At 39.3% G+C, this 11,990-nt stretch overlaps 1 protein-coding gene across 1 annotated transcript in view; it reads right to left on the bottom strand.

The window, feature by feature from the left end:
* APOOL (apolipoprotein O like) overlaps positions 1–11,720 on the bottom strand; it is an 88,963-nt gene extending 77,243 nt beyond the window's left edge. The window contains exon 1 of the mRNA XM_081566541.1: positions 11,680–11,720. Coding sequence (XP_081422667.1) covers positions 11,680–11,694 — 15 coding nt within the window. The 5' untranslated portion in view covers positions 11,695–11,720. The remainder of the gene's footprint in view (positions 1–11,679) is intronic.
* Positions 11,721–11,990: the final 270 nt, after the last annotated feature.

Below are 11,990 nucleotides of genomic sequence, written 5' to 3' on the forward strand. Positions count from 1 at the left end.
TAATAATAAAAAATCTTCCTATTAGGAAAGCCCAGGTGTAGACTGCTTCATGGGTCAGTTGCATTCAGTTCACTCAGTCATGCGTGACTTTTTGCAACCCCATGTACTGCAGCACGCCAGGCTTCCCTGTCCATCACCAACTCCTGGATCTTGCTCAAACTCATGTCCATCAAGTCAGTGATGCCATCCAACCATCTCATCATCTGTTGTCTCCTTCTCCTCCTGCCTTCAATCTTTCCCAGCATCAGGGTCTTTTCCAATGAGTCAGTTATTCGCATCAGGGGGCCAAAGAATTGGAGCTTCAGCTTCAGCATCAGTCCTTCCAATGAATATTCAGGACTGATTTCCTTTAGGATGGACTGGCTGGATCTCCTTGCAGTCCAAGGGACTCTCAAGAGTCTTCTCCAACACCACAGTTCAAAAGCATCCATTTTTCGGCGCTCAGCTTTCTTTATGGTCCAACTCTCACATTCATACATGACTACTGGAAAAACCATAGCTTTGACTAGACAGATCTTTGTTGGCAAAGTAATGTCTCTGCTTTTTAATATGCTGTCTAGGTTGGTCATAGCTTCATGGGTAAATTCTACCTAATGTTTAAAGAAGAAAAGAGCAGAGGAGGCAACACTTTCCCTCTCATTTGGTGTCCTGGCACCAAAATCAAAGACGTCACAAGAAAACTACAGAACAACATTGCTTATAAATATAGATTAAAAATCAAGTAAATAATAAAACTGAATATGGACACATATAAAGAGACCTATGCATCTGACCAAGTGGGATATGTATCAAGAATGCAAGGTTATCTAGAGGGGTTGGATGGGGTGGGAGGTTGGGGGGAGGGCACAGAGGGAGGGAACATAGGTATACCTGTCTATGGTGGATTTATGTTGATGTATGGCAGGAACAAACACAACATTGTATATCAATTACAAATAAATTAAAAATAAATTTAATTAAAAATAAGTTAAAAATAAATAAATTTTCTCCAATTAAAAATAAATAAATTTTAAAAAAGAATGCAAGGTTAGTTAACAAATGAAAATTAATCAATGTATCATGTTAATAAAATAATGGACAATAAAACAAATGACCATATCAACAGGCAGAGAAAAACCATTTGAGTTTATTGACTATGCCAAAGCCTTTGACTGTGTGGATCACAATAAACTGGAAAATTCTGAAAGAGATGGGAATATCAGACCACCTGACCTGCCTTTTGAGAAACCTGTATGCAGGTCAGGAAGCAACAGTTAGAACTGGACATGGAACAACAGACTGATTCCATATAGGAAAAGGAGTACATCAAGGCTGTATATTGTCACCCTGCTTATTTAACTTACATGCAGAGTACATCATGAGAAACGCTGGGCTGGAAGAAGCACAAGCCAGAATCAAGACTGCTGGGAGAAATATCAATAACCTCAGATATGCAGATGACACCACCGTTATGGAAGAAAGCGAAGAACTAAAAAGCCTCTTGATGAAAGTGAGAGAGGAGAGTGAAAAAGTTGGCTTAAAGCTCAAGATTCAGAAAACTAAGATCATGGCATCTGGTCCCATCACTTCATGGGAAATAGATGGGGAAACGGTGGAAACAGTGTCAGACTTTATTTTTTTGGGCTCCAAAATCACTGCTGATGGTGATTGCAGCCATGAAATTAAAAGACGCTTACTCTTTGGAAGGAAAGTTATGACCAACCTAGATAGCATATTAAAAAGCAGAGACATTACTTTGCCAACAAAGGTCTGTCTAGTCAAGGCTATGGTTTTTCCAGTAGTCATGTATGGATGTGAGAGTTGGACTGTGAAGAAAGCTGAGCACCGCAGAATTGATGCTTTTGAACTGTGGTTTTGGAGAAGACTCTTGAGAGTCCCTTGGAATGCAAGGAGATTCAACCAGTCTATCCTAGAAGAGATCAGTCCTGGGTGTTCACTGGAAGGACTGATGTTGAAGCTGAAACTCCAATACTTTGGCCACCTCATCCAAAGAGTTGACTCACTGGAAAAGACCCTAATGCTGGGAAGGATTGGGGGCAGGAGGAGAAGGGGATGACAGAGGATGAGATGGCTGGATGGCATCACCAACTCGATGGACATGAGTTTGGGTAAACTCCGAGAGTTGGTGATGGACAGGGAGGCCTGACGTGCTGCGATTCATGGGGTCACAAAGAGTTGGACACGACTGAGAGACTGAACTGAGTTCTTTTCCATGTTTTTCAAAAGCCACTCAACAAATAAGGAGTAGAAAAGAACTTTGTTAACCCAGTGAAGGGTGCCTATAAAATCCCACAGCTAACAATTTCATGATGCGTAGCTGAAAGCTATGATCAGAAACAAGAACAGAACGTCTACTGTCACTACTTCTATTCAACACTCCACTGGAAGTTACAGCCAGGGCAATAAGACAATAAAAAGAAATAAAAGGCATGTAGTTTAGAAAAGAAGTAAAACTATCTCTATACACGGCATGATTTTGTATGTAGAAAATCGTAAGAAATATACTCATACCTACATGTACATGAATGCACTCAACTATTCAAGATAATAAATGAATTCAGCAAGGCTGCAAGGTACACAGGATACAAATCTATATACCAAGTTACACTTATTCCTATTTGCCTGTAATGAATAATATGAAAATGAAATTACAAAAACAATTTCATTAACAAGAACATTAAAAGAATAAAATAGGAATAAATTTAATACAGCGCTAAATTTGCAAGTCTTGCAAAATAAGTACAAGACTCTCTAGGCTGAAAACTACAAAATATTGTTGAAAAAAATTAAAGACCTAAATCAACTGAAAGACATCCCAAATTCATGGATTGTCAGACTCAGGACTGTCAAGATAGCAATACTCTCCAAAGTGATCTACTGATTCAATGCAATCACTATCAAAATTCCAAATGCCCTTTTATTCAAATTGATATGCTGATTATAATATTCATATGGAAATGCAAGGAACCTAGAAAAGTCAAACATCTTGAGAAGAAAGATAAAGACTGGAATTCTCATCACAAGGAAATTTTTTCTATTTCTTTAATTTTTTATCTAAAGGAGATGATACATGTTCACTAAAGTTACTATGATAATCATTTCAGGTTGTAAGTCAAATTATTCTCTACAACTTAAACTTATGCAGTTCTGCATGTCAGTTACATCTCAATAAAACTGGAAGAAAAAGAACTTTTAAGGTCACTCATGAAAGACAAGAAAGACTGAGGAAATATTCCAGATTAAAGCAGATCAAAAAGGAACGATAAGGAAATGTCATGCATGATTCTGGATTTGGATCCTGGCCTCTGGGCTTCCATGGTGGCTTAGATGGTAAAGAATCTGCCTGCAATGCGGGAAACGTGGGTTCGATCCCTGGGTCAGGAAGATTCCCTGGAGAAGGGAATGGCTACCCATCCAGTATTCTTGCCTGGAGAATAGCATGGACAGAGGAGCCTAGTGGGCCACAGTCCATAGGGTCGCAAAGAGTCGGACACAATTAGTGACTAACACACTAGAAAAGAAAAGGAGACATTGTGCAGTGGGTGAAATTTGAATGGCATCTATGGATTGGATGGTAGCATTCTATCAGTGTTACATCTCAGATTGGGAGGCTTGTACAAAGGTTAAAGAACAGTATGTACTTCTGAGGAAATACACGGTGAAATATCCATGGGTGAAATAGCAACATGTCTGCAACTTGCTCTCAGACTGATCAGAAAAGGAAAAATTTTTTTTAAAAAAAGGAAAAATTATAATAGAGGTGAAAGGGTGAAAATAGCAAAAGTTAACAACTGTAGGATCTGATTTAAGATGAGTTCTTTGTACTCTTCTTTCAGCTTTTCTGTAAATTTGAAATTATTTCACAATGCTGCTGCTGCTAAGTCGCTTCAGTCGTGTCCGACTCTGTGCGACCCCATGGACGGCAGCCCACCAGGCTCCGCCGTCCCTGGGATTCTCCAAGCAAGAATACTGGAGTGGATTGCCATTTCCTTCTCCAGCGCATGAAAGGGAAAAGTGAAAGTGAAGTCGCTCAGTCGTGTCTGACTCTTAGCGACCCCATGGACTGTAGCCTACCAGGCTTCTCCGTCCATGGGATTTTCCAGGCAAGAGTACTGGAGTGGGGTGCCATTGCCTTCTCCGTATTTCACAATAAATAATACTAAAAAAAAGGCCAAATTTAGAAGACTCACATTTTCCCATTTCAAACTTAATAAAAAAGCTATAGCAAAGAAGACAGTATAATACTGGCACGGAGACAGAATACAGATCAATGGAATAGAATTGAGAGTTCAAAAATAAACCCTTATGTTTAGGGTCAATTAAGTTTTGATAAACGTGCCAAAACAATTTAATGGGAGGATGAATTGTCCCTGCCACTGCATAGCTCTGTGAATTTTTGTCATAGGAGCTCTACTGTGAATTTTGTCACAGGGACCAAAATTGCAATTTTTGCAATAGGCAGAAATATACATATAAAAATACATTCCAAAGTTAAATGCAAATATTGGTTTTCAATTATTTATGCTGTTCCTTTCCGTCCATTAGTACTGATGAGTGAATAGATATAATGTTACTTTATCTGCCTACAAAATTAAGTTCTGTTTAACTCTACTGGCTCTTTCATGATAAACACAAGGATTTGTATTTCAATTAAACTAAGGTGGAGTAAATATTTTACTTTAACCATATTTTGATCAGTACCAAGATATGCCAAAAACAAATTATAAAATTATTCACCTAGTAAAGTAATATGAGTCATTCTTGTGGTAGAGGAAAAGAATAAGAAATCTAGGCAGGGGTGTATAATACTCTTACAGGAAGAGACAGCAAATATTTAAAATAAAAAATACAATCTACCACCACTTAGCAACTAGAAGTTCTTAACCCATGGCAAGTGTTTAATCCATACTTGAACGAACTAAAATAAACAATTATGAAGCAGCCTTATATTCTGTAGGCATTTAAACTATTTCCTCCTCTTTTCTCCCATAGTAACTTTTAGATATCTTTTATTTTGAGTAGAATTTGTGCTTATTTATCAGTTTTGGTTAGTAGAGTCCATTCCTTGAGGACAATACTTTGGTCTTGCTCTTCTTTGTCCTCCTGCTTTTAAAATTGATTGATTAATTAATTTATTTCCTTTAATCATGAAATTTCACTCTAATTTACCCATCATAGGTAGGTAGGTATTTTAATGTGTTTAATGATTAGGTTATCTTTTTGTTTGCATTTTTAAAAAATGCATATTGTAGTAACGTGTACATATATTTTTAATTGTTGGCTTCCTAGGTGGTGCAGTGGTAAAGAATCTGCCTGCCAGTGCAGGAGATGCAAGAGACAAAGGTTTGATCCCTGAGTCAGGAAGATCTCCTGGAGTAGTAAATAGCAACCCACTCCAGTATTCCTGCCTGGGAAATCCCATGCATGGAAAGAGGAGCCTGGCATGCTCCATAGGGTTGCAAAAAGACACAGTTGAGCACAGACACACATTTTTCATTATTACATATCTCATTTTTTTCTCACTTTTTTAAATAAAATAAATGGTGTATTACAGTTATTTTGTTTCTTACCCTTTTTCATAAAACATAGCCATTTGTGTTCATACAACCCATTTCTTCCAGCTGATGTATGGTGTATATCCACCACATTTCACTGACCACTGTCAGTGATAGACAACTACATTGCCTCAAACTCCCCATCACCATAAAAAAACACTGTGAGGAATATTACTCTATAAGTGTCCTCATGAACTTGTATATCTTTGTGATATACACTCAAGAATAGAACTGCCATGCCATAGGATATGTATATATACTTAATTTCACTGAATAAATCCCTACCAACTTAACTAGAATTCTGTTTTTCTCTAGCTTAATAAAGTGTTACCTCATTGCTCTAATATGCAGTTATCCTCTAATTGTTTTACGCATCTCTTCATGTGTTTATTAATTTTAGTTTTTCTCTTTAGTTTTTCTCTTCTTATTCATATTTTGCTGATCTTGTATCTCCAATGTTTATCACCATCTCCTACACATTATAGGCATTAAGATTTCTTTGTCAATGAATGTATAAAAGAATAAGAATGTATGAAAGTATAAAGTATCCAGAAGACTCGTTAACAGTATGGGTGTAGAGGATAATTTAAGATGACCCCAAGCTTAGAAGCTCATGTTCTTAAATGAAATAAGGAATACAGAAGAAAAGTCAAATTTGGCAAAGAGAAAGGAAGTTTGCCCTTGTTGAATTTGATGCACCTAAAGATATCAAGTATGAATTTGGAAATATGAATGAAAGAGGTGAACTACAGAGCCAGACTAAGTAGGGGATATGGCAGTAGCAGTTAGCCTAGTGATATGAGAAGTTCCTGGTGAGTCTCAGAATGACTGAGAGAAAAGATCCAAAAACAGCCAGGCCAAATCTACATTAAGTATGCAATTCATGACTTAGCTTAGAGTACTAATATCGATCAAGTCTATATAATAGACGGAGAAGGCAATGGCACCCCACTCCAGTACTCTTGCCTGGAAAATCCCATGGACAGAGGAGCCTGGTAGGCTACAGTCGATGGGGTCGCTAAGAGTCAGACACGACTGAGTGACTTCACTTTCATTTTTCCCTTTCACGCACTGGAGAAGGAAATGGCAACCCACTCCAGTATTCTTGCCTGGAGAATCCCAGGGACGGCGGAGCCTGGTGGGCGCCTTCTATGGGGTCGCACAGAGTCGGACACGACTAAAGCAACTTAGCAGCAGCAGCAGCTATATAACAGATGGTCTCATTCAGGGAGATTATAGAAATGGGTTACTTTTTACCCCTAATGTGTTCAAATTGTACTAAACAAATTTTATTACCCACTATAGATTGCTATTACACTGGTTGTCTCAATGGTCTTTTTTTTGTCCATGGGCAACCAATTTTCCAATTTAAATTATAAGACCTTAATAAGTTAGCTTTTAAAAACAACTCTAAATATATTCCACTATATTTTCAACAACCTTATTACTTACTTCTGGAAAGTATTCAAAAGTACATCGTACCAGAAAAAGCATGAACACCAAAAGTACCCATCCATTCATTGCCTTGCCCCTTCTAAGAAGCCCTGGAACACAGGTCACCATGCTATGAACAACAGGACTGATAAAGTGGCCAAAACCGACTGGACTAGGATTGGTACCTGAACCAAAGACAGCCAACAAGAAACTGCCTTGCCAAAAGGCCTGATGTGCAATTTCTGCCTAAGAAGCGTACTTTGCAGAGGTTTGTGCCTAGCCAACCTGATCAGATCCTGTCTCTAGGAAAGTCTGAATATGAAACACACAGAGTTAGCAGAAGCAGAATAATCATGAGAATGACTACCAGCGTTGATACAGTATCCTGAATGGTTCTACTTGCAATCTGTTTAGCTGGTGAGACAGTTTCCTAGGCATTCTTCCTAACGTAAATATCTTTTCATTAACCTACTATTTAAGATAACTTGATCTTGCATCTGTTCTTTATAACCTGAAAAAGCCTAATACTCTTTTTCTCTAACCTGTATGAAAGCCATAAATTCCCTCCTAAACCAGTGGTTCTTGAACCTAGCAACACAGCAGAATCATTGGTGGAGTTTTAAAATATTAAAATGTCCCATCTGGGATAGGGTTCAGGCATCAGTACTTTTTTCCAGAATATCCCATAGCAATAAGAATGAATGAATTAGCATACATGTTTAATGGCTGAATCTCAAAAATATAATATTGGGTGAAAGAAGCCAGATACAACAAAGTAAATACTGCATAACTCTATTTACATAAAGTTAAAAAATAGGCAAGATTAATCTATGGTGGAGGAAGAGAAAAGGGGAAAGTTTCTGGGCTGCTGGTAATGTTCTTTTTTTCTTTTAATTTGGGTGCTGGTTGAACAAGTATGTTTATCTTTTGACAATTTACTAAGCTGCTTGTGATTTGTGTACTTAATTGTATGCATGCTACACTTCAACTGAAACCAAGTTTCCATCAAGGAAAGAAGTTCTCCTTTGAGGTTCATACCACCCACCTATTCATCCTTAGCACCTGTTTCCTGGCCACTTCATCACATCGAAGATTTAGGATCCTGGTCAATAGCCTTCTTCTACACTTTGTCTGCTGTGCTAAGTCACTTCAGCTGTGTCTAACTCTTTGCAAAGCTATGAACTATAGCCCACCAGGTGTCTCTGTCCATGGGGTTCTCCAAGCAAGAATACTGGAGTGGGTTGCCATTTCTTCGTCCAGAGGATCTTCCTGACCCAGGGATCGAACACTCGTTTCTTACTTCTTCTGCATTGGCAGGAAGGTTCTTTACCACTAGTGCCACCTGGGAAGCCCTCTTCTATACTTTAAATTCTGCCATAACTCTGAGTGACTTTAATGTCCATGTGACTGAACCACTCAAAAGCCTCACCTTGCTGTTCTTTGACTTCACCTTCTTAGAGCTTTCACTCCACTGCAGTTACACACTCCATGAGTACACCCTGAATTTACCATTTTCTGGAACTTGTTAACAGCTTAAATTATAAACTCAAAAAACTTTTCTCTGACTACAACCTCCTATTTCAGCTTTGATTTCCTTACTGTCCTACTCCTGTTCTTTGAGCCAATAATATTATCTACCATAGAAAACTTTTCGTGAGAATTAAGTGAAATAATGTCATCAACAGCATAATACAATGTCTCACACACAGGAAATGCCCAGTACATGGTAGCCATATTTCAATATTATGTATTCTATTATAAATAAAAATTTTCAAATTTTCTCCAAATTCACTTAACTTTTGGCATTAATGAAATCTGGCTTTTGACACTATATTTCTCCTATCCTTTTAAATGAAAGCCAGTCCTCCAGCTATTCTCTCTGATTCAAGAAGTCAGGAGGAAAGATCAGTATAGACCTTGTTCTCAAGGCTAATTCCACATCAGTATTCTATCATCATTTGCTCAAAAAGCTCTTATCTTTCAAAATGCATGTAAATCATTTTCAGAGTTATCTACCAACATTCAGGACTCCTTTCTACATTATCCCTTATTATTAAACTCTTTTTCTAAGCCTCAGTTTTTTCATATGTAAAATGGGGATATTACCCCATTTCTTAGGGTCATCAAGAAGATTCAACTTAAATAATACATGTAAAGCAGCTGGTCAAAGTAGGTGCTAAATGAATGCCAGTTTCCCACCCCTTATCCTTTCCCTCAGTTCAGTTCAGTCTGTCAGTCATGCCCAATTCTTTGAAACTCCATGGACTGCAGCACGCCAGGCTTCCCTGTCCATCACCAACTCCCAGAGCTTGCTCAAACTCATGTTCATCGAGTCAGTGATGCCATCCAACCATCTCATCCTCTGTTGTCCCCTTCTCCTCCTGCCTTCAATCTCTCCCAGCATCAGGGTCTTTTCCAATGAGTCAGTTCTTCACATCAGATGGCCAAAGTATTGGAGCTTCAGCTTCAGCATCAGTCTTCCCAATGAATATTCAGGACTGATTTCCTTTAGGAAATCCTTTCCCTAACCCCTTATAATCTGGGGATTCCCCAGTGGCTCAGCAGTAAAGAACCCACCTGCCAATGCAGGAGATGTAAGAGACACAGGTTCCATCCCTGGGTTGGGAAGATCCCCTGGAGGAGGGCATGACAACCCACTCCAGTATTCTTGCCTGGAGAATCCCATGTGCAGAGGAGCCTGGCGGTCTACAGTCCATAGGGTTGCAAAGAGTCAGACATGACTGAAGCAACTGAGCACAACACAACTCAACCCTTTACAATCTAGGTTCTCACTCTACCACTTTACCTCACTTCAGCTCTTATTAGCATTATGACTTTGGGGAACTTAATTGAATTTTCTTAACCTTAGTTTTTCATTTGTAAAATGGTGATCATAGTATCTTCAACATAAAGGTGTCTTGATAATTAAGTGAAATAACATACACAAAGTATTTTAGCATGGTGCCTAGCTTTGTAGTAAGCACTTAATAAATGGCAGCTACCAATGACTTCTTACTGGCCAAATCAAAAAACTGTTCAACTGTCTCCTTCTGTAGGCTTCGGTGACAACATACTTTTCAGGTTTGCTTTTTAACCATTGACCACTCATTCTCTCTCTGTACTTCCTCCATGAAGTCTTTCTTTTTTCTCTTCAACCAGGTGTGAGCTCTCTTCTGAACCCTCAGATCACTTTTTACTTCTCCTGAGGCAAGGCACTTCCTCTACTCTGAATCATTATCATTTTTTATACAATGCTTAACTTAATTTCTTTTATCTCCATTGCCTGGCACTTATTTATTCATGCAGAATTTATTGAGTACCTAATATAAGTCATATTGTGCTTAGTACTAAGGATACAAAAATTAACATATAATTACTGCTCTCAAGTAGCTTATCGTTTAGGAGGGTAGAATAGACAGTAAATAGTCTGTTACTCGCAGTCCAAAGGTAAAAATATGCCCAGGGTCCTCTGGGAGCACAAAGGCAAGTTACTTAAATCAGACTGGGGAGATCTGGGACCCTATCTTGGAAAAGACATTTTGCATTTAGCATATGAGGAGTCAGTACACAAATCACTGCTAAATAAATCAGGAACTAACTACATGAGGATGGTAAAGGGCACTTCAGGCCCAGAGAAAGAGTGGGGGAAAAGTACAGATGTTAGGAGAGTTCCTGAAAGATAGAAAAAGAAGCTGGAAAGCCAAGGCAGGCTGGGCTGTTCTAGACACATAAGAGTCTGACCTGACCCCAGAGGACAGATGATGGAGTGCCAATAAAGATTTTTAAGTAGTGGAGGGGCATAATCAGATTGGTATTTTAGTACTCTGGCAGTGCAGGGGAAAATGAATTCCATGAGAGCCAGGAAGCGAGTCCAGTTAGACGGGTGTTGTGATAATTCAAATAAATTATGAATGCAGAAATGAAGTGAGAACGGCTTATCAAGCCCGATACAGAACCTGAATTATTCATATTTGTATCTCCTGCAAGCAGTGCATTTTACACTTACAACCTGCTACAAATATCTACCCATAGATATTTGTCTACTCATAGGTATTTGTCGACTACTGTTACTGAAACTTACTTAGGGAACTGCAGTTGGCAGCCAGTTGGGTCACTTCCTGTACAGATCCCTAAGTAAAAGAATCATTTCGCATTCCAGAACTCAAAACAAACAGGCTGGTTATTCAAACCCGTAGAGTAACAGCAGTGAATACAAACCTGCGCACTGCGGAGAGACCTCTTTATCCTGGTCTATTTTACTAGAAATAATTTTCGAACGAAGTCCTTCAAAGGGTCGTGAGGCCCCGCCCTATGCACCCAGACAAACGCCCAGGCTTCTTTTCTCTTTGTTTCAGCTCAAGACATAAGTCTGTTTGCCGCTCGTCGCCCAGCTGGCCATTTTCACCCAGCAGTTTCCCAGTTTTCACCCCACCGCAGTATAAAGTCAACAGCAGGGAACTGAGGAGAGTACAGTTCCAGGCTGAGGAAACTCTAAAAGGGAAGAGGCAGGAGTCTTGAGGCTTCAAACGGGTTAAAGATTCCCTGACCTTGCCAGTTCTCTCGCAACCTCATCTCCATCTCGCCTCTTGCTGTGGGACTCATTTCTGAAGTTAGGAGGACCCCTTCTATGGTTATTAGAGTGCTATCAGCACTCCAGAAACTAAGCAAGGTATTTTTTTTTTTCACTTACCCTAAGAGCTGCCATAGCTGTGACCGCCTCCGCCCAAGTCCTCGCACGGAGAGCAGAAAGGGACAAAACAGTTCAACTAGATTCCGCTTACACTAGCCTCAGCGAGTCCCGCCCCTCGCCGGCTGGCTCCGCCCTTTCTCCGCCCTTCTAGTGCTGCTCTGGGAAGCTGCAGCAGTTTGTCCTCTCTGGGGAGAAATGATTTAACTTTGTGATTGATTGTCGCTGTCCCTGATAACACCTTTCAGAATATACTGTCCATAGTCCATTTGAAAGTTACTTTTCTGTGTGCAGACATTCTCATTATGTTAGTT

This window comes from Giraffa tippelskirchi, chromosome X, assembly GCF_054371585.1.
Source record: "Giraffa tippelskirchi isolate mGirTip1 chromosome X, T2T-mGirTip1v1.2.pri, whole genome shotgun sequence".
In the NCBI taxonomy this organism is placed as follows: Eukaryota; Metazoa; Chordata; class Mammalia; order Artiodactyla; family Giraffidae; genus Giraffa; species Giraffa tippelskirchi.